The sequence below is a fragment of the Vanessa tameamea genome, chromosome 9, assembly GCF_037043105.1.
Source record: "Vanessa tameamea isolate UH-Manoa-2023 chromosome 9, ilVanTame1 primary haplotype, whole genome shotgun sequence".
Classification (NCBI taxonomy): Eukaryota; Metazoa; Arthropoda; class Insecta; order Lepidoptera; family Nymphalidae; genus Vanessa; species Vanessa tameamea.
The window spans coordinates 13,303,385-13,329,572 of NC_087317.1; the positions used below are offsets into that span (position 1 = coordinate 13,303,385).

General features: G+C 35.8%; 5 protein-coding genes across 5 annotated transcripts; 2 read left to right on the forward strand and 3 right to left on the reverse strand.

Moving 5' to 3' along the window:
- Positions 1-1,755: 1,755 nt before the first annotated feature.
- Positions 1,756-6,842, reverse strand: LOC113393797 (uncharacterized). The gene is made up of 8 exons (XM_026630857.2): positions 6,483-6,842; positions 6,196-6,344; positions 5,853-6,001; positions 5,034-5,182; positions 4,417-4,582; positions 3,599-3,862; positions 2,574-3,517; positions 1,756-1,939 (listed from the first exon to the last, which is right to left on the reverse strand). Exons 1-8 carry the CDS (start codon positions 6,797-6,799, stop codon positions 1,816-1,818), a joined length of 2,262 nt encoding a protein of 753 aa, XP_026486642.2. The 5' UTR covers positions 6,800-6,842; the 3' UTR covers positions 1,756-1,815.
- Positions 6,843-8,130: 1,288 nt separating this feature from the next.
- Positions 8,131-11,681, forward strand: LOC113393800 (beta-1,4-N-acetylgalactosaminyltransferase bre-4-like). Its single transcript, XM_026630866.2, has 4 exons — positions 8,131-8,281; positions 8,598-9,088; positions 9,169-9,525; positions 9,934-11,681. Exons 2-4 carry the CDS (start codon positions 8,652-8,654, stop codon positions 10,118-10,120), a joined length of 981 nt encoding a protein of 326 aa, XP_026486651.2. The 5' UTR covers positions 8,131-8,281; positions 8,598-8,651; the 3' UTR covers positions 10,121-11,681.
- A 2,110-nt stretch (positions 11,682-13,791) lies between these two features.
- LOC113393810 (DNA polymerase nu-like) lies at positions 13,792-18,796 on the reverse strand. The gene is made up of 11 exons (XM_064215838.1): positions 18,756-18,796; positions 18,207-18,330; positions 17,879-18,113; positions 17,433-17,674; positions 17,097-17,227; positions 15,636-15,745; positions 15,120-15,288; positions 14,904-15,055; positions 14,627-14,800; positions 14,398-14,547; positions 13,792-13,923 (listed from the first exon to the last, which is right to left on the reverse strand). The coding sequence occupies exons 1-11, from the start codon at positions 18,794-18,796 to the stop codon at positions 13,796-13,798; spliced, it is 1,656 nt and encodes a 551-aa protein (XP_064071908.1). The 3' UTR covers positions 13,792-13,795.
- Positions 18,797-19,092: 296 nt separating this feature from the next.
- On the reverse strand, positions 19,093-20,010 carry LOC135193423 (uncharacterized). Its single transcript, XM_064215839.1, has one exon. The coding sequence runs from the start codon at positions 20,008-20,010 to the stop codon at positions 19,093-19,095; it is 918 nt and encodes a 305-aa protein (XP_064071909.1).
- An 839-nt stretch (positions 20,011-20,849) lies between these two features.
- On the forward strand, positions 20,850-25,139 carry LOC113393796 (vacuolar protein sorting-associated protein 41 homolog). The gene is made up of 2 exons (XM_026630856.2): positions 20,850-21,445; positions 22,796-25,139. Exons 1-2 carry the CDS (start codon positions 21,010-21,012, stop codon positions 24,880-24,882), a joined length of 2,523 nt encoding a protein of 840 aa, XP_026486641.1. The 5' UTR covers positions 20,850-21,009; the 3' UTR covers positions 24,883-25,139.
- The last annotated feature ends 1,049 nt before the right edge of the window (positions 25,140-26,188 follow it).

The window sequence follows — 26,188 nt, forward strand, 5'->3', positions numbered from 1 at the left end:
ATCCATAAAATATATTTAACTACGCCACTTGGGATCATGCATGAAAATATGCCGGCACGTCTGTTATAAAGTAAAATAAAATAATATAAATAGCAAAAAGACAACATCAAATGCACGATTAACAATTTTTGGAAATGACTTTATTAGGAGAAAAAAAGCTAATTTAGTAATCGCTGACCGCCGAAATTTAAAAGTACGTACTACTACTACTGGTCTCGAACGCATCGTTGAGAAGCCCGTATCTACTTTGAAATACAACATGCCTGTGAACAAATTCACAGGAAGCACGGCTAGATTTAGAGATCAGTAGGCCCTGGTGCAAGGAGTGGCGTTTTTCAACAATTTATTTACAGATTACTTAATTTGGTTTATGTGGTTTCATCAATTATATCCCATATATGGATCTGTTCACTCTGTTAAATTATCCACGTGCAATAACAAATGTAATTAATTTGTATATTCTATTGCTGTCTTTATTCTCTCATTAGTCGTCACACACACACACTAACAACTTCCAAGCACGTGCGTCACTCGAAATGCAAGCCGATAATTTAGTCTTCGTGTGTGAATAGATCTCTACCATACTTAGAGGGAGTGTCCTCAGTGAGTTTTGTAGTATTGAGTTAAGTAGTTTGTCATAGAGGAAGGTGTTTGACCGTTTGATGGATTAGAATTATAGATAAGTATTCTAAGGCCACAATAGTTTAAGGACATATTGAAAGAACTGATAGCCGCTCGTTAGTTGTTAATTATCTTATCTTAATAGTTATGTGATTCAAATGCCTGTGACTTTGCTTGCATTATTTAAACGACAGTTTTGTTTATAATTGACAACTAATTGACACAAAAGTATATAGAATGTCTCATTGCTGGGCAAAGGAGTGCGGCTTAGGTCTTACTCCATCACGCAGCTTCAATGCGACCCGTATTAGAAGCATCGGGATTAGCAATATAATTATGGCAGAATTAGACACATGAAATTTTTGCGATGTTTTCTTTTATTGATAATAGCCGAGGCCAAGATGAATAATCAACGCCAATTAAGTTTTAGATCAAGGCTCCATTTTTACTAACAAGTTGACACTTTACCGCAATTAAATTGAAACGTAATCGTTGCCGTTTTCAACGATCCAGTTGCGGTTCGATCAAAGTTAGATCGGAATATATTCGGGATCGTATCGTAACCGAAGTAATTACCTAATTAGAATTGGTCCACACTTACGATTAATAATAAAAAATTAGGTTAATTTTTGTGAAGAAGTCGAAGTTGGATCGGAATACGTTCCAGACATACCTTTACAGCTATGCGTTAGTAGAATTGGCCCTTGGAGAGTTGGAGAACTCGAAACTTTTTTGTCTCGTAGACCACTTGCAGTACAGGGTATTCGGTATTAGGTAGACTCTCTGTTTAGCTAACATCGTTCTACGAAGTCAAAGTGTGTTGCTTTTTTAATTTACAAAATGCGGTGCCCAATCTCTCATATTCGCATGTATTTGTGAGTCTCTTTGATGTCCGTTTACATTTCAGTTTTTATATTGAAATAAAATATATATAGATAAGTAAGGATATATCATTCCATCTTATCATCACCAATAACGCGCTTGTCTTACGTTTCTTCTCCTTATACTGTTTACGTAATTATTGTAACAGGTATCTAAGGAACCCCTCCTCCAGTTTAAATGATTCGATACATTCTAAAGATCAAGGTCTACTATAAGATATTTGGAATTATTCAAAAACAAGTCAATACTGTATTTATTTTATTGGCGTATATTTTTCCTTATACATTTAGGAAATTTGATTCATTATACAAATCAATCCCCCGGCGGATCCCTCGCGCAGATGCCGAAATAGCCCAACAGGATGGGGCCCTCGGCGAGGCCGGTGCGGCAGCTCACGGCCGCCACGCGGGCGCCGCCCAGCGGGACCTCGTAGTACCTGCAGGGGCAACGCGGTTAGCTCTCGGCTGGAGATGGGCTCGTAGGCCTGCGGGGCACTGTCCACGAAGTGATAGAACTATTCAGTATTATCAAGATTATATGTATTTTATTGTTCTTTCAACGCTTACTTTACGAGATTATATAGACGATAAAAACGCGTCGAGTTAACGCTCGTTGCCTTCCATAACGGGATACATGACGTGCAAATATAATTGTATTTAACTAACATGACTGTATTTTTAGATGTTGGAAAAGAGTAGTAGGTACCTACTGAGTTTCTTGCCGGTTCTTCTCGGTAGAATCTACATGAACCGGTGGTAGTGTCACTTGATATATTTTGTTAAATGACTATCGAAAAGTGCTCGTAAAAGCCTACTCGAATAAAGTATATTTTGATTTTGATTTTGACACTGAGAGGAGCAAATGAAGCTGCGTATAGTAAGATCTTCAACTCGTCACATCAAATTATTTATATTCCTATATGGAATGTCGCAGTACACGACAACTTAAACACGCGACGCGCGGCGCTCGCCCGCCGCCCCGCGAGGCACAACTTCGCAGGCGAATGTCCCGCGAGCGCCCGCGAGTGCGTCCTACACTAACAGTAAAACCCGAAGCTGTCGAGCAGTTACCTAACTTTCCATCCGTATGCGTTCGCAACGGGCATGTAAAAACCCGGCTCATTCAGCACCACGTACTTCTGTAGCTCTCTGAAGCCAGGGTCCGCTGGGTCACTCAATGGGTACAGGTTCATGACCTCGGCGGCGGAGGCAACCTCGAGTCCGTGCGGCACGCTGCGACCCACCAACACCACCTTCCTGTATCCGTTCCTTGTATCCGTCAAATTGAGCTTCAAGTTTAAAAACTGGTTCTCGTGTCCCACTAAATTTTTGGTCACCGTACATACAATTAAATTGTTCTTGCAGTGGAAATCACAAAAGAATAACCGGGACAGCCGATGCTCCCCGCTAACCGTGTCACTGGGGTTCACTTTGAGGCAGGAGCCTCCGAGGAAGCTGTCTTCGAAGAACGGCTCGAGGCACTCCAACTCCGTCGGAACGTATGCCAGAGCGTATCTCGTTTTGCTCGTCCTGTTCCCTAATCGTAAGTTCACCGACACCTGCATCATGGACCGCCCCGACACCTCGTGCGAGCTGTCGGCCGGCCCGCTGTCGGCCGGCCCGCTGTCGGCCGGCTCGCTGTCGGCGGGCGCGGTCTTCGCTGCTTTCGTTCGGAACAGATTCCGTAACGCGTTCTTCATTTTGCGCTTGACGCTGACGCGGCCTTCTTGGGTTTCGTTGGTTACCTCGATTGTTTCTTCTTGAGTCAGAACCGTCACGCTGTCCTCCTTTAGGGACAGAGACACCTCCTTACTCTTTCCCGGCACGAGTTCTACTCTGCTGACCTCGAGCGACTGTCTATATTTGAGAATACCGGCTTTATTTTTCAGAAAACCGATACGAGAGAGATGTGCGATGTTGTCTTGAGTCGATAGGAGGTACCCGTGGGGCCCGTGGGAGGAGTTTGGCTGGTACTGCATGTGACGTAAATTGAACCAAGGAACTGGGCAAATCACCTGTAAATATAACACCGTCGACTTACAATCAAACGAACCGTAACATTAAGCTTATGTTATAATGCCAGTTGCTAGTTTTACCTCTCCGTATAATCGCCTCTTTTTCCCCTGTCCCCTGCAAAAGGAGGTCTGAAAAGGTAAAGCCGACGGCAGCTTGGTGTTAAGGTACGGCCACAAGCTGCACCAGAGCGCTCGGTCCCGGAGCAGGAACCGTTCGTAGGTATCCAGCTCATCCGCATTTTCAATTATGTTAATATCGCCAACGTCTTCGGACATGGCCTCGTATGTCCAAGCCGGCGCAAATATTGCAAGCGAACAACCATAAGTAAAAGCTACTTGTATGGCCTAAAAATAAATATTAATAATGAATATTTATCAATGTCACGGTAATTTATAATGAAAAAGTTAAAAGATCAAGGAGCTCGATGCGCTTTGCATTTGACAATTGAACGTACTTATGCAAATCGCTCAAAATAAAAACGCCCTGGTTATTTGAAAATATATATATATATTACTTGGATTATTTTTGCAGACTAAAGGCGATGTGTAATTAGTTTTAAGGACATTAACATAAAAAGTTTTTTTTATTGAGGATCTATTTTGCAAAACTCCGTCTAGTTAATGTTGCAGAGATTTCGAACCTCGTCGTAATCGTCTATCAATTGGTCGAAAGGTGATCAGAGAGATTGATCAAATAAAAATAAGCTATAGAGACCGTCGTTTTCCAATGGCCAACCATTTTTCACGTAATGGATCGAATACAGTCTTAGGTATATGTCATTCCATAGATTTTGGCCTGTCCCACAGAAGATCGTCAAACGCTATGGGATTTTGTCTAGGCCTGCATTTAATAATAAGTACCGAAATTAAAGAAAACAATAAATCATAAAGGTTAATACTTCTTGCGTGTTAAACTGTCCACCGCCATAAAAATTCCGTCCCCAAACGTCGATCCCAATAAAGAGATCTGTCAGCCGCTCCCCGGCCGCCACCACGCTGGACTCCACGTCTTTTTCTGACCAAGAGTAGTTGGTGAAAATTCCGTCCACAACATCGAAGTATCCTCTGAAAATATTAAATATTAATTATTGTGCAAAACATGGACATTCTTAACTTACCCATTGGATCCTGGGTCCTGAATGGTTTATATTGGAATAATAATATGTTATTTGGTTATTCTGAAAATAATTTCTCAATTGTCCGAAGTTTGGAAATTGATAATCCTTACATTCTCGTGCCTCGGAAAGAAAGTAAAACCGATTATCCTGCGCCTGAACTCTTTCTGATTGCATCGGGCTCATCGGATTAATATAGGAAGGAGACAATAAAAAGTGCACCTGTGCTTGTAAACAAACTCTTGGTTATCATAACTCCTGCATTTGCCCTAGTCAATATCGTTTAGGACAAATCGTGCTCATCCTTCATGCTTATGTATTCATTTTAGAACTGGCACGACACAGAGAACACTGCTGAACGCATCACATAGTAATTATTATTCAAAAATATACAACCGAACCTGTTCTTTTCATTGAGTCCATTTTGCCAATTAAGGTGACCATCAACTGTGACGCTATCATACCAGATCAGCACCGGGTTTTCCAGCTCCTGGTGCAGGATATCATGCAGGTAGCGGACAAACTGCAAGAGTACAGCCGGCTTCGAAATCTAATCGAAAAGTTTAAACAAATTAAATATCATGTAATTACAAGCACGATTGCTCAACACACATTGATTTTTTTCTCTTCTTTACAATGTATATAGGTAAAAAGAAACAAGTTTCTAGAATACAAACAAAGTTATGTTTGTATTCTAGAAAATAATAAAACTGTGATATCATAGTAGTCGTGACCAGGTTGCCCGATGCGGCTACATCGCCCTTCCCAACTTATAAAACTTTAAACGAGTAATTTAAGGTTTTTTTTTTTAATATTTATTATTATCGTCGGTGGAAAATTATTTCATTAACTCTTTAATTTTAGCACTATTTATTTCAAACAAAAATATTAACACCTCTTCTTGATTATGGCTAGTGAGAGGAGGGCTGGTTTTGTTTTTCCCAGAGGATCGGAATTGTGTTACAACGGGAAAGTAATGCATTCTTATTACCCCTCGGTCATGATTTGTACAGTTGTAATAACTAATCAAAAACATTGGGATTTAGATATACAATGTTGCATAATTTTGAAGTTGTAGCGATATTTACAAGTGCCTATGATCCATTCGTATCGGATTGCCTTCCGTATCGGATTAGGAGTGATGGTAATGGTGGTGATTGGTCGGTGCACTATTGTAAAATAATTATTCTCTCTATTGGGGTCGTCATGTGTTAATATACCTTATTCTCGACGTTAAGAAGCCATCCATCGAACCTTAAGGTCTTAGCGATAGCAACGAGGGCACTTGCAAAATGTTGCCAGTCATTTTCCGATTGCAATATTTTTTCCCACAGTGCTACACCTTCCGCCCACTCGGTTATAACAGTACCTTATCATAAAACAAGACCAGTAAAGTCGGTTAAATTAAATTATTTTCAGTTTTTTGTCACTTTATATTTCATTTAATATTATTAATAATTTTCTGACTAATATTTACTTCGCGTCTATTAAATAACATGCAAAAAACTATATTATCTTTAGAATTAGCAAAAGCTAATTTTAAATTTTTATTTAATAAATTACCAATTACTTGAACCCCATGTGCGTGTCCGACATTTATCCAGCCAAGGGGAGGTATGGTAATGAAATGATGACTGAAGTAGCAGAAAATATCGATGGCGCCCCAATTATATAACGTATACGCACTGTAATTACCAGTGCCATCGATAACACTAAAACAAACAATTAAATTATTATTTGAGACTAGTATTAACAATTCTAAAAATATAATAAACAAATTAGAATTCCTTATGTGCAACAATTCTAAAAATAATCTAATAAAGGAATAATATGTACATTCCAAAACTTACGAATCATCATGATAACCATTTGCCATATCATGGCAAACCAATGTCTTTGGTATTTTTTTTCTGTCTACGCGTTCAATTTCTTCTTCCGTTTCCGGATCATAATGACAAAATGTTTGCGGAGTTTCGAGTAAATTTTCACCAAAAAACTTATTGATATCCGTATTTCGGACTATATAATCGCTGTGGGGTTTGATTTCTGTGCAAAGAGAACTCCAACTTGGAGGTTCTTGTAGAAAAGATAAGACTTCTTCCAAGTTATCAAGCGGTTTACAGGTTAAGTCTTGATGTTTCCAAATTCTCTTTTCAGCCATGATCATTAACTTATATTTATTATAAATATTATAAAATGTTTTTTCAGCTTAAACAATAAGGATTCCTTTACTCACATTTTCGTAGATAAATAACAATTATGTTTGTTTACTCGCGTCTTGTAAATGAATGACATTGACAAGGCAGGCGCGATGGCGGGATGATTTGAATGAACACAGTAAGAAGCCGAAATAATTAATACATAAATCAATGTACATAAATAAACCAAATATATTTTTTATAAATTAAAAATATAATATTTAAAAATTACATGAATTAACTTTACAGTTAAATTTTTATTGAATATTTACTACACAAAAACTGAAATACGTATTGTTCTATGAGTTAAGTAAGTGCAAAAGCAATAATATCGGTAAGTTAACATATATTTATTATGTTTGTTTGTTCTAGTTTTGATAAACAAATCAGGATGTGTGCTACTTATTTTGATAACGAGTAACGACATCTATTGTTTATAGTTTATTCCCACAGTATAACAAATAGATTGCAAACTTTGTATTAAATTACTCAAAACGTAACAGTAATCGTAATCATAAGATTAAATGTAATGTAATCTAGATTAAAACCGTATGAGCATATTATATCTGCAAATAGAGAACATATCAGATTGTCATAATTCAGTAAATAATGTTTTTGTTACTAATTAAGGGTAAAAATATGATCTCGATTTATGTTTATTTTTAACTAAATGTATAAGCTCAAGTGAACTACTACTGACTCAATTTCAAATGGAACAAAACTGAAAATATTAAGTATATAGTAAATTATTTTGAGCACAGCTGTATATTAGTAAAATTTTATCACTATTATTAATATAAGTAAGATCAAAGCCTAATATTTCCTCAGATATGGAATATGTGACAAAAATATTATAAAAAATTGTTTACTTATTAATTATAACTATCTTTTAAAAAATAATGGATTAAAAAATCATTATTTCTCAATTCATTGTTCTTTTGATTGAATGGAATATGTAGATTAAAAATACTCCTTTGTTTATTGCAGAGTACTTTTTACGCATACTTTACTTTATTTACGCCTATTATAAATAGTAAACGATTTAAACAATATGTTTTTTTATAACTACATATAACACACAATTGGTAATCGCGTCATCAGCATTTATTACACTCATTATAATTGTAATTATTTTAAAGATGTCTTTAATCCGGAATGGCTTAAAAATAATATTTTAGGATGAATAGAAACAGAAAATATTGATTATTGTAATTAATATCTATGTATGATTAGAGCAGCTGTCACTGTTAAAGTCTGTTTTTTTATTATAATTTGATCCATGTCAGATAAAAGATAGGTTACGATTTAAATAATATATACCTTTACCGGCGTTGGTATCATTTCGGAAGTTATTTGCTGGAAACGATAATGTATACTTACGAAAAATAACTAGTAAACATACCCCAAAATAATACCAAACATAAATATAATGTGTTGATTCTTAAACTTTGGTATGTCGCTTTTTCTGTATATTATGTTTACCTTATTTGATAATAAACAGTTATGATTATAGTTTTACTAATGAAGATAAGAGTTTGTGTAACTGTAGAATGTAATTTGCAGATCATGGAACATTAGTTATAATAGCTTATATTGCGATTTTTATTCGTAATTAGACATATTAAATATTAATGTAAATAAAAACCCACTATAAGGTGACATTCATATTTGTGTCAAAAATTTTCGAAGTATATAAGTAATGAATATTTTATGTATTCATAGGAAATTTTTCAGATGTCTTCATAAATTATAATTTCACTTTTTCAGATTCACACTGAGCTTTGTTAAATTTATTAACAACCTGTTAATAAAATTCTACAAATGCCTAAATGGTCTCTAGTTCAAAGGTTACTGCAAGTACGTCTTTCAACATGTCTCTTTATTACATTATGTCTTATTGCTGTAATCCAATTCTTTGCATCATATGGTTACTACAAATACGAGCATTTGGCGCAAGAAAGTTTGCGCCATCATCTTTACGTACAACATAATCCTAAACTTATAACAAAGAAATCAAAACCAGACTGTAGATACAATGATATTCTACAGAATTCCAAATCGGTACATAGTTGGGACATACCGAGAAAATTTAATGATTTTTTACCAAATGGCATTATAAATGGGAGCTATACCCCTGAAGATTGCACACCTCTTTTTAGTGTTGCTATTTTAGTAACATACAGAAACAGGCAAAGTCAATTGGACATATTTATTCCTTACATGCATAGCTTTTTGAAAAAACAAAACATACATTACAAGTGAGTATCAGTTATTGAAATATTGAGTAGATTTTTTATAATTTGGGCTGTGTATGCATACAAATTCGTTTAAATTTCAGAATATATGTAATTGAACAACAAGATGAAAGACTATGGAATAAAGGCTTACTATACAATATTGGAGCAAAGCAAGCTATGCTAGACAAGTTCCCCTGTCTTATCCTGCATGATGTTGATCTTTTACCTCTCGATGAAAGTAATCTCTATGTGTGCCTAAAACAACCTCGGCACATGAGTGCAAGTATAGATAAATTTAGATTTGTACTAATATATAAATCACTGGTTGGTGGTGTCTTAGCAATTACATCAGACCAGTATAAGGAGTTGAATGGCTTCTCGAATCGATTCCAAGGTTGGGGTGGTGAAGATGATGATTTTGCTGGCCGAATTTCAAAGCACAATCTTGAAATTCTGAGGTGAGTGCTTAATATAAACTTAAGTAATTTTACTCAATAACTTAACAATATTAATATTGTGCTATTTTTAGCTATTATTTTTATAATTAATCTCATGAAAATATATATGGCCCTATTATGTTTTTATATAATAATATATAATTTTACTTTTCATGTATCATTTTAATTAAAAATTACTACTTAAGTTGAAACAAAATAATTTCTTGTCCTATGAAGGCTTTTTTGGGAAAAACAGATTTCAACAGTAACAGAAAATAGAATAGTATTTAAAATCAGTAATAAGTGTGATTACTAATTGTACCAAGTGATTAATTAAAAATGAATTAAATATTTATTCTATAAGCACTGAACTAAAATTATTTAGAATTTAGGCACATGATGTATATAGTTTATTTATGTTTGTTATAGGTTTCCCCCACACATGTCAAGTTATACAATGCTACTTCACAAACAAGAACATAAAAATGATGACCGCCATCGCATTATGGAGGAGAATGAACACAATTCTCAAAAAGATGGATTAAACTCAATTCGATATAGAGTAAGCAACATTAAAACTCACAGACTGTTCACAATGATCAAAGTAAGATTATGATTCAACTATTAGCTGTTTATTGAGATATGAACTAATTGAAATTAAAAGATTGACAGATATTTAACACAGTCTCATGTGTTCTGCCTACGTAGGATTTTCAAAACATTTGTAGATAATTTGATTTTCGTCTCATCCTCTGCATTGGAAAACGACACCATACATCCAAGTTTGCCTATTGCTATCTGATTCAAGTTCAAATTAGGCTTTATCTGTCTAGAAATACTTACACAAGTGTACTCAGTGTGCAAATAAAACCTTAGGTCCCGGCCTGTCCTCGCACAGCGAGTGTAGAATTGCCTTCCTCAGTTTAAGAGTAAGGGAACAGTGTCAATGTTTCCAACCACACAGGACATTGATTTTATCATAGGTAGGTTTTTGTAGTTTATATAAATCAATTCATACTGATCAATATTTGAATGTCTTATTAGATAAAATTATGAAAACACTTTTCTCTTCTAGTCTTAAAATTTGTTATTAAATTTTGTATATGTTTAAAAAGATCAAAGAAACATATATTTATTACGTAATTCTATTAGTGGTTAAAACTAATACTATTTGTAATTAGCTCTATACATATATCTCAGAATATAATAGTTATGTGTTCTCAAATACTCAAATATTTAAAAAATATACATGAAAGATTTAAAATATTATGAATATATATTGAATTTAAAAAACAAGTTGTACTTGCTTACAATGAATACACTGCTACAATCAGTGAATTTGTATATTAACTATTTTCACTATAGTAATGTTGCAATTGGCAATCTCTCGATCTGATACTGATCTTAATACTCTCGCTGTATCTCGAAGCATTTGACACTAAAGTCCATTCCACGAAATGAGCTCCCAAAAGGATTTGCAATGTTGGCTAATGCACGTGACGTTCATTAATTATTTAATTTTTAGGATTTTCGTACATACGGGATTCGACTCGCACGAGGACTTCATTCCCTCGGAGTCCGAATAGTGGAATGGACTGTAGGTTAAATAATTGTGTCATAAATATTACTCAACAAACTGTACATATAAGTCAAAGCAATAACTTAAGATCTATCTTGTGTTTCGCACAATCTTTTATAAATTTAAATACCTTCTGCACCAAAGTAAGTGTCACATGTTATGCAATAACTCGCTTAGTCAATGTTGTACACTTTAGGTTTATAAATCAATCTCACCATAACAATTATATCAGTTACAAATCTAAATGGTCCCCAAGACTCATTCGCAACTTCTAGAGATACTTGGAGGATAATTGGAGCATCAATTGCCTGTCATTTGAAACCTCTTAGAGTATCACTGAAACGCTGTAGCAAATAACCGTTTTGGTAAAGTTTCGAAGTTATAAAATAACTCGATATTAATTAATTTAACCTGAGCAGTGCGATTCTGTAAGAATGCAATTCGTATCTCAGTCTTGAAATGTTGCCAACCGACTTACGATGACACGCCGTTTAATACGTGTGTCCTATAAATTTTATAATAATTTTGGTCAATTTCGAATATCACATTCAGACATTTTACGCTCGTGTTCAGCGGTGAGTTTCGAATTTCTTGTGACTGGCCTAACTACTAAAACGAATGAACTTCCGTGAGAGAACTACTTAACGTAGAGGCTATGGTGAAGTTTATGATAAGTTTATAAAAGCTTGTATGTCTCTCGAAACTCAACTTTTAAGTTTAGAGGGATAATCATTGCGGGTTCATTTTATATTTATTTTTATAAATACCTCATATATATTTATTCAAATGTTAAAATTATTTGTATCTTAAAAAAACTAAATTCATTATGGCTTTTAACGCTACGTATTATAAAGTATACGAGGCTGCCTGTTTTTTTTTTTAGTTTCAGGTATAAAATTCAATAATTAATATTTGTAATAGTTCCTATAATTATTTTTGTATATGTTTTTATTTAACCGAAAAATTGTCACCGTCGTTAATTTGTCGTTGTGACCTCGTCCTTATATACACGTACAGTAAGTATATGTTCGTCAAGCAACTATTGATATCGCAACTTTTTTGTATTTTCTTTGTAAGTGTAAAAAAATATGCAGCAATTTATTTTCTATGTATTAAAGGGAAATGAAATTAACTCAAATTCATTTATATTTTTGCAATTGCTAATGTTGCATGCTTGTAACTTTAATATCTTAATTTTATTTATTCATATTATTTATTGATAGGAGCCGTTTTAAAAGAATCGCAAAAATATAATTTTTTACGAGCATCGCATTATTAATAAATATTTCATATTTTTATATACGTAATTAATGGAATATGATACTTTTATTTACGTTTTAGTAATATATTTTTGTACAAAATCCGTTTATTGCGGTTCAGACTAAGAATAACCTCATATTTTCCGTAGTCGTGTCGGTTAAACGCCCCGAACATTTCAAATGAATTCCATATTTTCTTTCATCTATTTTTGCTATCTCAAAAATGATGCACAAAAACTGAAACGTTACACTAAATCAACACAGCAGAATTTAATGTGTCAATAATATTCACACTTCTGATAGATTTATATAGTTTATTTTAATGTACGTTAAAATACATCCCGAGTTCAGTGTTGTTAAACGGCTCTTAGTTTGTGAGCCATAACAATTGGAAAGGCTGGATACGTTTATATTTATATGTATTTTTAAATTTGTGTTCCTACTTGAATGTAACAATAAAAACAATGTATAATTATGTCGACTCTCGAAATTCATAAATACATAGTTTATAAATAAAGTTAATATAAAAGTAAACTCAACGCTCAATGGGTCGTCAGTTGACAGTTGACACCGACCATACAGATTAAGAAAAATTAGTTAATTTTACTCTAAGTTATATTTCAGAAACTGGATATTAAATCGTGTAATTATAGATATAGCGATGTTAAAGAAAGTTCGAAAATAACATGACATGTTTATTAAATTTATCTTTTTTCCGTTAATACAAACACACTAAACGAAGTGATGTTTTAAAAATATACTCGAATAGGATTTAGACTGGTGATAGTTTTTTGTAACTCTGTACACTGGTAACTATTTTGTTAACTTGTACTCCTTTTGGTCTTTGTTGTTTTTACATTTGCATATATGTATTTTGTAATATTTAAAATAAATTATTTCATGTGTGATCTGTATCGAGCTATTATTTTAATATTAAAGTTATTGTACTCAGTGGAAATAAACATATGAAAATATCAACTGTGTTATTATTTTCATGCATTTTGAGAACCTTAACAGTAAACTTATTACTAGAAAGCCCGAGTTGGTACGTGGAGCTTAGTCGAAGATTTGTGTTTATAGCCCCCGTCTTCGCGCGATGTATTCTGGCACATGAGTATGGAACAGTGGGTGGATTACTTGAGGAGGCTCAAAGGAAGTCGATACTAGCCCAGCAGTAAGACAGAGTTCTTCCTTGACCACCTTCTATATTGTAAATTATTTCGTGTCTCGCCGCATTTTGGCGACATAAAACCTAAACTACTATAGTCTCTTCCACGAGTCGAACTCCCAGGGAACAAAATACTCGCACCTCATTGGTCGATGCGCGCAACTTAAACGAAGACGACTCTAACAAATGTTTCGACCTATTCGCTTGAGAGCTCGTTTAGCGGAATAGACTTAACATCTCCAACAAAAAATATTTGACCAGTACGTAATAATAGCTATGTAGGTGCTATACAATTTCCTTCGGAATGAACTCTTCCATTTCCCCCCAACTCATTCCGCGATACATCGCCACGGGCAGGACTACGTCCAGACCGCATTCTCGACCGCAGTTTTCCATCGTCGTTTTGATAATGGCTGGAATAACACTTCATGTGGTTAGTGTCGGAAAAACACCGCATCGATAAAATTCGGTTGGTAACATTAAAACATAAAATCATCTGCTTCACTTGATGTTACAACTTTGTGCAAGTTTGTCTGTACATTATTCTACCGCCAAATAGCGATACTTGATATCGTTGTGCTCTGGTTGAAGGGTGTGAGCCAGTTATTATAAGTACAAGAGACGTACCATCTCACTTCCCAAGCGTGATGACGCACTGGCGATTCTTACAGCGCCAATGTCTATAGGAGGTGGTAACCGCCCACCGTCAGGACATAACTAACCGTCCGCCGTACCATTCATTCTATTCCCTAATATAAATGTTATCCCTAAAAACTGTATTTTATATTTATGTCAATGTTAGTCTTTGCAGTAATTGGTATTCTATCGGTAGAAACTGTGTAATATTAAAATTATCTACGGTCTTCTCATAGTCAATATAACCTCACCAGCAGCTCTGTCCAGGTGTTCGTCCAGAACTTCCCAAACGAGCTCGTCGTGTATTTGCAGCACCAGATGGGCATCGATCGGCGGATCTGCATGTCTCAACTTGTCCGTAGTTAGAATCATCGCTGTTTTGCACAAGTCCGCCGCCGTGCCTGAGGAAGGTATTCCTAAAATCTGTTTTTGATCTAATGAGGAAATAGAAAAGCGATACTATGTGAAGTTAGCAAGTACCTTGAATGATAAAGTTGACGGCTTGTCGTTCCGCGTGCGACTTGTCTGCGAAATTAGAACTGCAGATGTCGCGGAAGGTCCTCGCCCTGCCACTCGCGAGCGTCAGGCGGCCGTCGCGCTTCTCACACTCCGTTACGATCGATTTACTAAAATTTTTGAGCGATGGAAATGTACCTGTAAAAATATGTTTTTTTATTTAATTTCACATTTAGCAGCGAATATATAATTAAGAGATCGACGTTCTCCGGTACCGGTCGTACATTCTCGGGCACTCAACTGTTAAAACTGGTCATAATGGAGAGGGCCCGCTCGTAGTCCACGTCGAGGATCTCCATGAGCTTCCCGGCGCCGGCGCCGTACACGCTCGCGTACACGAGCCGCTTGGTGCGCTCGCGGAGCTCGGCCGACGCCTCCGCCGCCCCGCGCGACCTGCGGGCCGGGCGTCATCGAAGGGGGGCCGTCAGGCCGTCACACTCGCTCGCCGGTCACTCACCAGAGCCGCGCCAGCTGGCGGAACAGGTCGGGCTGCGCGAGCGCGCGGCGCAGGCGCTCGTCGCGCGCGCGGTGCGCCAGCACGCGGCTCTCCACGTGGCGGAAGTCGGCCGCCAGCACGCGCCGGCCCGCGCGCGCCCGCACCGCGCGCCGCAGCCGCACGCGGGGACCTTGGGTCGGTCCCCAAAAAAAAATTGTGAATTTTCCACTCGGGGTCTTCTCGAGTGTGCCTCCTCCAATTCTGGGAGCGGGTGGGTGGAGTGCGCTCGCAGCCCCGTGTCGCCCTCGAACATTGCAGTGAAAAAGATTCCCGTATTCCACATCAAAACACGTTACACACTATGCTCGTATATTAAAAAGAACAGTGGCGACGATAACTAATTATAAAGCGATGATTAAAAACGCTTTAACATTTTCATGGTGTGTCTGAATTCGGTGACATCATATCGGTAAACGATTACGAGTAAACGATTTAATGGCAGACTTGGGACTGCCTAGAATTTGATATTTTCCTCACCGTCGTCTCCGTCCTTCGGAAACAAAACGAGGTCGAAAGGCTTCTTAGGAATAGCCTGGAGATTGGGGTTGTTCGCTGCTATACGACCCGTCGCTGCTGCAGTTTGATCCCTGCACAGGTCAAACTAAATAATCGAAGGCTTTGCTCGCTTAATTCCGTCTGAACCACCTACACACCACCACCCATACATATGAATATAATATATTATTGGAATAAACACGTCACGTCACGTTGCGTCACGTCAAACAAATACCCTTTAAAAAAAAAGGCGGGAGTTTTTGGCGGCAGACACATTGGATCACGATTATCATTTTGGACTGTGTAGTGTGATTATTGATGGTTATTTGTCTTGTAGATTAAATGTGTTTTTTTCTTTTGTAGTAGATTGATTGTTATTGTAAATTAAAGGTCATAGTTAAAAGGTCAATAGTTGTAGAGGTTAGCCTATTTGTTTTTTTTTCTTTCAGTAATCCCTACTTCTGGTTCTAAAAATATATACTTAGTATTGGTGTGTAATTTTATTGTGTTATGGGTTTAAATGAGTGAACCAGTGTAATTACAAACACAAAGAACAATATCTTAGTTTCCTAGGTCGACGGCGCCTTGATGATATGAGAAATTATTAATTCTTACATTACCAATGTCTACAGGCGGTGTTGACCACTAAGACCACTAATCAGGGGACCCATTCAAGTATTCAAGAAGTCAGTACCCAAAAATATTAGTAAACTAATTTAGCTTTAGTACCGATAAAAAGATAATTAGAAAGTGACACGAAGATGACTCGACATACATGTAAATCTCACCTGAGTAAAAGCCACAGAGATCAGTAAATTATATAATAATTTATTTAAACCCCCAAACACTCCCCTGCCTGCGGATATGTGATTATGTAATTCATTTCTCATACAGCAACACCCTCAATGGTCCGTGATGGACTTTTCAATTATAAACGCAATTAGAATTAAGAGATCCATAATAAAGTATTTATGGTAAATACTACCGCCTACGTAAACAGTTCTGTAAAGCATCAGGTAAACAAAATTCTAAATATATTTATAGCGAGCCATGCTGTAAAGGGCCATACTGATCTATATTAAATGCACAATGTAGTTACGATAGTTAATTGGATAAGGATTAATGTCGTATTGCTTAAAATCACTTCGTAAATAAGCCATTTTTCTCCAGCCAGTTCAGCCAGATTCGAACATCAGACATCACATTAGAAACCTATAAAATGAAATCAGTGTTTCTCTACAATACGGTGCATGTATTATACATATAAACCTTCCTCTTGAATCACTGTATCTATTTAAAACCGCATACATAGGAACAGACAGACAGCGGGAAGCGACTTTGTTTTTAACCGACTTCAAAAAGGAGGAGATTATCAATTCGTCTGTATTTTTTTATATTACGTAGTGATAATGACAATAATTTAAATAGTAAATAAATTTGAACCAAGTGGGTCTGACGACTCCGTCCTTGACGTGCTGGGCGATACCCACTAGGAAGGTCGCGTGGGCCTTGTGCAGGTGCCTGTACTCTAGAATCAATTTCGGAAGCGGATGGACCGTCGTCAGACTGCGTAACTGAAACACAGATGGATCCAGGAGCTTGTTAAATTATCGAAACTTATTTATTTATTGCATCAAATTCCATCAAACTAGGTTCAGTGGTTAGGCCGGACAGAGACGCGTGCTACGCTCGCGAGCGGCGGCGCCCGCCAGGGCGGCTCCGCCGGGCCGACCGAGAAGCGACTGTTTCGCCTTTTTTAAGATCTATGTCGACATTCACCGCAGCTTCAGCCGTAGACTTCGCACCCCTGGAGATCGTCTCCCTTATCTTCACATTGGACTCAGTGTCCAGCTTCAGCTCGTCGTAGAGGATGGTCCGGACCTGCAGCGACGAGTTTATCTGGAAAGTCTTTCCGGCGGCTTTGTAGCATTCGCCTTCTATTTCTTTCATGCGGACCATCAAAATGTTTTCCATTGACTTCAGCTCGTCTACGTCCACGGCCACGCCGATGTGTTGCATGTCTATATGTGTGGGAATATAGATACAAATAGACTCACTCCAGTATGCGCGATGTGCAGTATACTTTTTACTGCGCGTAAACACAATGTTATAATGCTTAGAATCCTAAAATAACTCAAAAAAATCCAGAATATTATTACTTTATACACAGAACGTTTTTAATATATTTTAAAAAAAGTTTATATATTATAAAATATGTCATTTACCAGCGACTATCAGCAGTATCTTCATTTCAATGTCCTCAAAAACCTTCCAAAGACCGTTTTCTATCAGCATAGCATTTAACTTAGCCGAGCTCCCCTTTAGAAGGGTAATGTACCAGGCGGCCTTTTGCAACGAGCACTCAGTGGCGATCGTAAAATTTGGTATGAATTCTAGAAGTTTCTGCACGTCGGAGAAATTTTCAGGCGGATCGTCTGGGCTGAGCAAAGCCGACCCGATCTGCCACGTGGAGAAATGTTGCGTAACATCACATGGTAATTTACAGGTGAATAAATATGTGTTTTAGTGATTTCAATATTTAATACACGGTACCTTCACATCAATAACATTTAAAGCCGTGAATGAAAGCTTAAAATGACACTTCAGATATATAATTAACTCTTTAGCTTCGTAACAAGTTAGCACATTGTTCGAAAATATTTTCCGTAATGTTTCACTGAAAAACGAAATCAATTCTATACTTTTATAATTTGAGTACTAATAGGTGATGTCCTCCTGACCGAATTCTGCCAAGCTAGTCTAACAGACTAACCACCTCTGCGTGCGCGCACAAGATACAGTTCCCAACACAGAGCGACCTCCGCTTCCCGCCCTCTCGCACGGCCACTCGGAACTCGGAAGAAACGATAATACATGACCGAAGCAAAACTCGGTCGGGAGGGCAAAGAAAAATTAAAGTAATGCCTTACGTGCACCCATTAATGTATCCTTGTAAATAATAGAATATGTCATCGACGTGGAGCAGGATACCTTCAGAAACGCAATTGACGTCTGTGTGCTGGCTGTTCAGTTGGCTACATCCGTTGCTGTTTTGAAAGTAATACTGGCTATTTAGTAACGAAATCTATTAGCACTACCGACAAAACCAAGCTACCCCAGTTACCAGCTGCTGCCATAGTCATTTCTATACTGAATTTAATTATCAAAGAGGTTCTTATGAGCTGTGCTCTTTTCGGAAACGACTATAAAAAAAGAGACGCTACTACGAGGAAATACATGATTAGTATGGAGATGAAGGATTTGCTGTTGAGTTAATATCGTTAGGCGCCGGGGGAATATAAAAGAAACATTGAAAATGAACTGAAGAAAAATTACACTAAGGTACGATTTGATTAGCTATTGAACGCGGACCTCCGCTGGCAGACAAGCTAAGGTTTAAACTTGTGTAAATATTGAGCAAATACTGTTAACTATAACCTTACCTATACATTGATATTGCAACAACTTCACAATCGCTTATAGAATCTAATTTAGTTATATGTTCCGTGAAATTGTTGTCATTTACAAGGATCACATTGAATGTTAGATCTTTAACCGGTAGTTGTGATTTAATTGGCGCAACGAACCTTGCAACCTTTCTATCTTTTAATGCCTTTGAATGTTTGGAATTTATAAGTTTTTTTTTTACGTTATTGTCCTTGCGATCGCAGTTATCTATAACAACGCCATCTTTTGTAGGTTTCCTATATTTCATTATTCCGTCCTTATTGGCCAATCGTGCTTGTACAACCTTTTTATTATTTTTATGTTTGATAACTGACTCGTTTGAATTTTTGTCTTTGTTTGGTAGAGTTTCATTGCCAATTCTCGCTTTATGCGTATTGCAATCACTTTCGTTACCATAAACTTGGTCGCGGGTATCCGGTTCCACTCTATTATTTGGATCTACACAATTAAGCCAATTTTTGACGGTAGTCTTAGATTTTTCTTTCCGAAAAATATTTTTCGGAATCGCCTTATTTTGTTCACTTGTTTTTGTTTTCTTTGTCAACGACTCTACGACTTTTGTTGTATTTTTACGTTTTCTTTCAGTGTCACAAAAATCTACGTGATCTAATTCTAGTTGTAGCTTACTTTTATTTGAAGGAAATTCCATACAAAAAGGATTTAAATTATTCTTTTGCAAACTATCATTGGTATCATCATCTGAGTCATAAATCTCCTTAAAGATATCACTATCAAAAATATCCTTCCACGGAATAGGTTTAGCTTGCTCATTTTTCTCGTTATGTATATCTTTGGTTTTATTTGAACATTGGCGTGGAAAGCTTAACTCTAAACTATTATCGAATGTTGTAGGAGCAATATATTGACTGATTTCATTTCTTACGTTCATTTCTTTATTGAAATCGGTTGTTCTTAATAAATCAATTGATGTCACTACTGGAATATTATTATTATCTACATGTGTTATTGTATGTTCCATATTATTTGTTGATGGTGGAACAGATGCATCCGATTCATTAAAACTGAAAAATGCAGGAAATATTTCGCAAAATTTGAATTTCATATCATTATACATAAAAAACACTAAACTTTATTATAACACTTACTTTATTATTTTTTTATTTTGTGAGTGAAACTGTTTTGATTGATTCAAATGGTTTTTCTTATTTTGACTTTCTAAAATAAATTAAAATATGCTTTTAAATAAGTATACAAAATCGAAATTTACGAATAAGAAAATATGAGCCATGGGTAAAGTGTAATACCGTTTTTGAGTTGCATCAATGTGGTCATAACTTTTAAACCAAATGTAGACAAATGTTTTTCACATTTCTGAAGTACGAGTAATTGGTTTGAATTCAGTTTATTTTTTTCCATTGCACGTTATTTTCGCAGAGTATAGAAATGATATCACTTATGTAAACTTAGTCATAAGTAACTAAGAAAGAAACACTTCAAGAAGTAAAAATTAACCTTTTTAAATTCTTGGCGCCATTTTTACTAAATTGTACGAGGTATACAGGCATATGCCTAATTTTCTGAAATAAAAGTTGTTATATTATATGTCATACTAACTTTGTCTAAAGAACAATTAGCTACAACAAATATTATTAGAAATATTTTATACATAAGTATTTTAACATTATTCTGTAGAATAGATTATTTTAAATAGCAATATTAATATACGATTAATAAAAAAAAAGTTAAGTTGTAGTGTTAAGTTTGTAACACTATTTTTAACGTCAATAGTCAATACTCAATGTCAATCAATATGAATAAGAAAACATCGAAACAATAGAGGAAAGGAAAATTATATATATTAATTTCCTTGTTATTCACAACACTCAGCAGTCTCTAACGAGTATGTGATTTTATTACATGTGTTATAATGGCAATAAACTCAGGGAGCTGCGATAGCTTAAACAGAAAAATGGAACCCAAACTTAAATATTATCGAATGGGTAATGACGTTCAAAATATACTCCTGAAAGAAGCTGTAAGTTGTATTTGCGTTCATACGAAGTTTATTTGCCTCGGAACTCAGTGGGGAGTAATACACTTACTAGATCACGAAGGTAATACAGTGCCTATATCTCAAGACAACAATCAAAAAGATCTGCAAGCTCATGCTATCGCAGTGAACAAAATATCAGTGGACGTGAATGGAGACTACATCGCCAGCTGCTCAGACGATGGCAAAGTCCTGGTGTATGGTCTATACACTGATGACAATACTCATAATTTAACTTTGGGAAGAGTTGTGAAATCTGTTGCTTTGGATCCTTGTTATTTTAAATCTGGTTCAGGAAGGAGATTTCTTACAGGTTTATATCATATTACTATTATACATGCTTATTTTATTACTCAAAGATTTTAAATTTTAAATTTATTTATAAAATGTTACTGCTTGTAAAATTGTCTCTTTAAATATTTAAAACAAAATTAAGGCAAGTCATTAAGTTGTTTCCCATATCAAATTGTATATAAATGACTCAATTAATATTTATGATGGTTATGAATTGCATTACAAATATATAAAGCTAGACAAGATCTTGTTGTACTGTGTGAATAAAAATAATATATGTTAATTTAAACTATAAGCAAAGTTTGATCAGTCATTGAGAGCTATTCAAAAATTATAAATTATATCCGAGAACAGTGCAGCCAATTTACCTTTTCTCTATTTTTGAGTATACTTAATTTAATTTAAATGTTCTGTGTCATATTATAAAATATTGACATTGTAGATTTATTTGAATAATTTAATTATTTTTGATTTCTTAGTAATGTTACGTTACATATAATAACCAAATTTTAGCAATGTGACATAAAAATGAGGACTCACTTAGTGGTAGGGCTTTGTGTAGGTACTACCTTCTCATAACATATACTCCCACCGGCCAGCAATATTTAGTATTGTTGTTGATTGTAAATTTTCTTATCGTGTGTATGTCTGGATAGTGACCACTAAGCAGCAGGTGACCGAAATGTTCATCTGCGAACCAATTATATATTTAATAATAAAATAAAAGTGTATGTCCATAAAAGGTAAAGGTTTGATGAATAGACTCAGTAAAGGCTGTGAAGTTTTTTAAAACTCCTTCATCAAACCTAATAATGCTGTAAATAGTCTCATGTGTCTGCAATTATAAAATATGTAGGAAAAAAAAACAAATTAGCAATTACTTTATTGAAATATTATTCATATATGTAATCTGATAGTTTACAATCGACTGTATGTAATATGATAGTCACAATACTAAGCCAGATCTTTCCTACCACAACCTCCAGTTGCCTTATTTATCAACCACAAAAGCCAAAAGACTGTCTTTTTGTTACACTGAGTCTTGTACCTTATACTCGACATTCTGGATTTATTTGATACTACCAATCAACCTATGTTCTATGACCATTATTTGATACTGTATTAAACGAAATTTCATGAATTGTACTTTCATCTGTAGTCAGTATTGCTTTGATCATCAAATAGGATACACACTCTTGATTAGTTTGGACAGAAATGAGAATCCATGCTCAACATATCTATATTCAGTAGGTATATGTCAAATTCAAATACATATATATGTATCAAATGTATTGGCTGACCCAATTAGTCTAAATATATCTTAAATTTAAAATATAAATAAACTTATATAACTATTATTTTATTACAGGTGACAACAAGTTGACACTGTATGAGAAAACATTCCTAAACCGCCTACGTAGCACAGTTCTATGTGAGTGTGAGGGCTATGTGCAAGCAATAGCATGGCATGATCGTTTCGTAGCCTGGGCCAGCGAGGTCGGCGTGCGAGTGTACGATCTCGTCGCGAGATGTTCTTTAGGTCTCATCCAATGGGAGAAAAATCCCAACCGATCCATTGAAGATTTCCGCTGTAATCTTCTTTGGTCGGCCCCTAAAACTCTGATGATTGGATGGGTTGATACAATTCGAATATGTGTTATACGTAAGAGAAGTCAAATCGAACTACAAACGCGCGATGTTACGGAATACCTCATAGACCCAGTACACACCTTTCAAACTGATTCCTACATCAGTGGTTTAGGGCCACTCGATGACCAACTTGTAATCCTCGGTGTTCCGAAAGAAAATGATCCTGAAACTGAAAAATCTCAAAGACCAGTGCTCTCAGTAGCTGAATACAAAGACTGTGAGTTCTGTGAAGTCGCTAGTGACAGTCTCACCATTCGGGGCTACGAGGAATACAATTGTAATGATTATTATTTGGATATGCTTATTGAAGAGAACAGATTTTTCATAGTATCTCCTAAAGATATAGTTATCGCAAGTCCATACGATATTGATGATAGAGTCAACTGGTTAACCGAGAATGGGAAGTTTGAAAAGGCGATTTCTGTCCTGGAAGAAGTTGGTGGCAAAACATCGAAACATTCCGTGGTCACAGTTGGCGTCCAATATTTAGATCATTTAATATCAGAACATCTATTCGAAGAGGCGGCAATTCTTTGTGCGAGGATATGTAAAAATGATAAAGTTTTGTGGGAAAATCAGATTCTGAAATTCGCCGAGGTCAATCAGTTGCGCGCTATCAGTTCCTACGTTCCTAGAATCCCGGAACAAGCTTTAAGTTCTCATATATATGAACTTATTTTCTACGAATACCTTAAAGTTGACCCAAACGGTTTCCTGAAACTGGTTCAGGAGTGGAACCCTGCTTTATATAAGACAGGTATAATTGTCAAGGAAGTCTTAGAACACTTATTGACAACTGAGGTTGACAAAAATATATATTTAGAGGCCTTAGCGTTGCTGTATTGCTACCAAAAGAAGTACGATAAAGCTCTGACTACGTACTTAAAATTACAGCACAAAGACGTGTTTACATTAATCACGAAACATAACATGTACTCGGTGATATATGACAAAATATTTGATCTGATGAACCTTGACTGTGATAAAGCTATATCTATACTGTTGCAAGATAAGACCAAAGTTCCTTATGAAGTCGTCGAAAAACAACTCGAAAATAACGATGAATACTTATTTAAATACCTCGATGCCTATAGTAAAGTGGAACCGAATGGACGATATCATGGCAAACTTGTTACACTTTACGCAAAATACGCTCGCAATAAACTATTACCCTTCCTGAAATGTAGCGATAACTATCCCATACAAGAAGCTCTAGATGTATGCCAAAACAACAAATTTTACCCTGAAATGGTTTTCCTACTCGGTCGTATTGGCAACACCAGAGAAGCTTTGCAAATTATCATAGAAAAACTGAATGATATTAACCAAGCCATTAACTTCTGCCAAGAACACAATGATAAAGAACTGTGGACAGATCTCATCATGCATACAGTTGGCAAGCCGGAATGTGTTACTTTGCTTCTTAAGAGAATAGGAAATTACGTGGATCCGAGAATGCTCATAGAAAATATAGAATCTGGATGCGAAATAAAAGATTTAAAGGATTCGCTGGCGAAAATGATGTGCGATTACCATTTACAGATGTCTGTGCAAGAAGCTTGCAAAGTTATCACTCTAAGAAATTACTTCGACTTGCACGAGAAACTGATCATCAATCAGCAAAGAGGAATATCAGTTACGGATGAATTTCTGTGCAGTGTGTGCCAAGGACGCATTATAATAAGAGATCTCTCCAACGCATCGGACTTAATAGTGTACAATTGCCGCCATTCGTTTCACATAGAATGCCTGCCAGATGGAGTGGAGTGCAATCATTGTAGTGTTTGTAGTGCCGTTAAAATGTGACCCGCTCAAATGTAACCAATAGATAGGACAGTGTATATTAAATTTAATAGTATTCATATAAATTGTGTACCTTATCACGATAATGTCAATGTTAATCATAAATTTTAGTTTATTTATATAAATAATGTTATCACATAATAATAATTATGGTGCTTTTATAATGAGGTTGCGTGAATATTTTTCCTCGTGTAACTGAATTGCATTAACATTCATTAAAATCTACAGATTGGTAAAATGCTAACCGAAAATACCTATAACCTTTTTTGTGTTATTATTTTCCTTCGTATTTGTTTGCTTCTCGTCTCAATATTTCACGCGTTTGGACCGAATGCTTTTCAATTACATATAAAATGCAATTGTAGGTTTCTAGATTATTATTTTTTTCATTTTGAAGTTTGGAAAAAAATCTTGGCAGGGAAAAGATTTTTTTTATGATGTAGGTAGGCGGACGAGCAAATAGGCCACCTGGTGGTAAGTGGTCATCATCGCCCATAGACAACGGCGCTTTAAAAAATATTAACCATTCATTACATCGACAATGCGCCACAAACCTTGGAAACTAAGATGACGTGCCTGTAGTTACACTAGGTCATTCCTTATTTCATCATCCCTTCAAACATGAACACAACAATACTGTGTACTACTGTTTGGCGGTCGAATATCTGATGAGTGTGTGATACCTACGCAGATTAGCTCGCTCAAAGGCCTACAACCAAGTAAAATAAAAGTTTATGTAATTCAGTTTAAAAGTATCATTGGATTTCTGGAAATACATACAAAATCATTACATGTATCTTTTTTTTCTCCGAAGTCCCTGCAATCTTTACTCTAAATTATAATCCAAATTTTATTACTGAAGTGGCAATGGTGCTAGTCGCGTAAGTATGTCGAATGACTAATAGCCGTTGAAGCATACGAGTTCTAAGTGAGATCGTGGATCAAAATACACAGCGTACAAGGCGTCTCCTAGCCAGGTTGATTGAAACTATGACATGAATAAGTTGGTGAGACCAGATTGATTGGAAGTCGGTGATCTGAGAGCTTTATCCGGCAGCAGACTACGATAGGCTGAAATATCATGATCTCAGTGCTAATGCATGCGGGTATCATACTCCGTAGTAATATTACTTACTTTTTTCAAACATCGTATCATATAACTGAAATTAGTAGGCTGAATTTCAAGGAGAGAAAATACATATTTTTTTATAATTATATTATTTTGAGTTGCATATAACCAATACTGTGTGAGAAATAAATGAATTTAATTTTATAATTTATATATATTGTCATTTTTAATCACATGAAT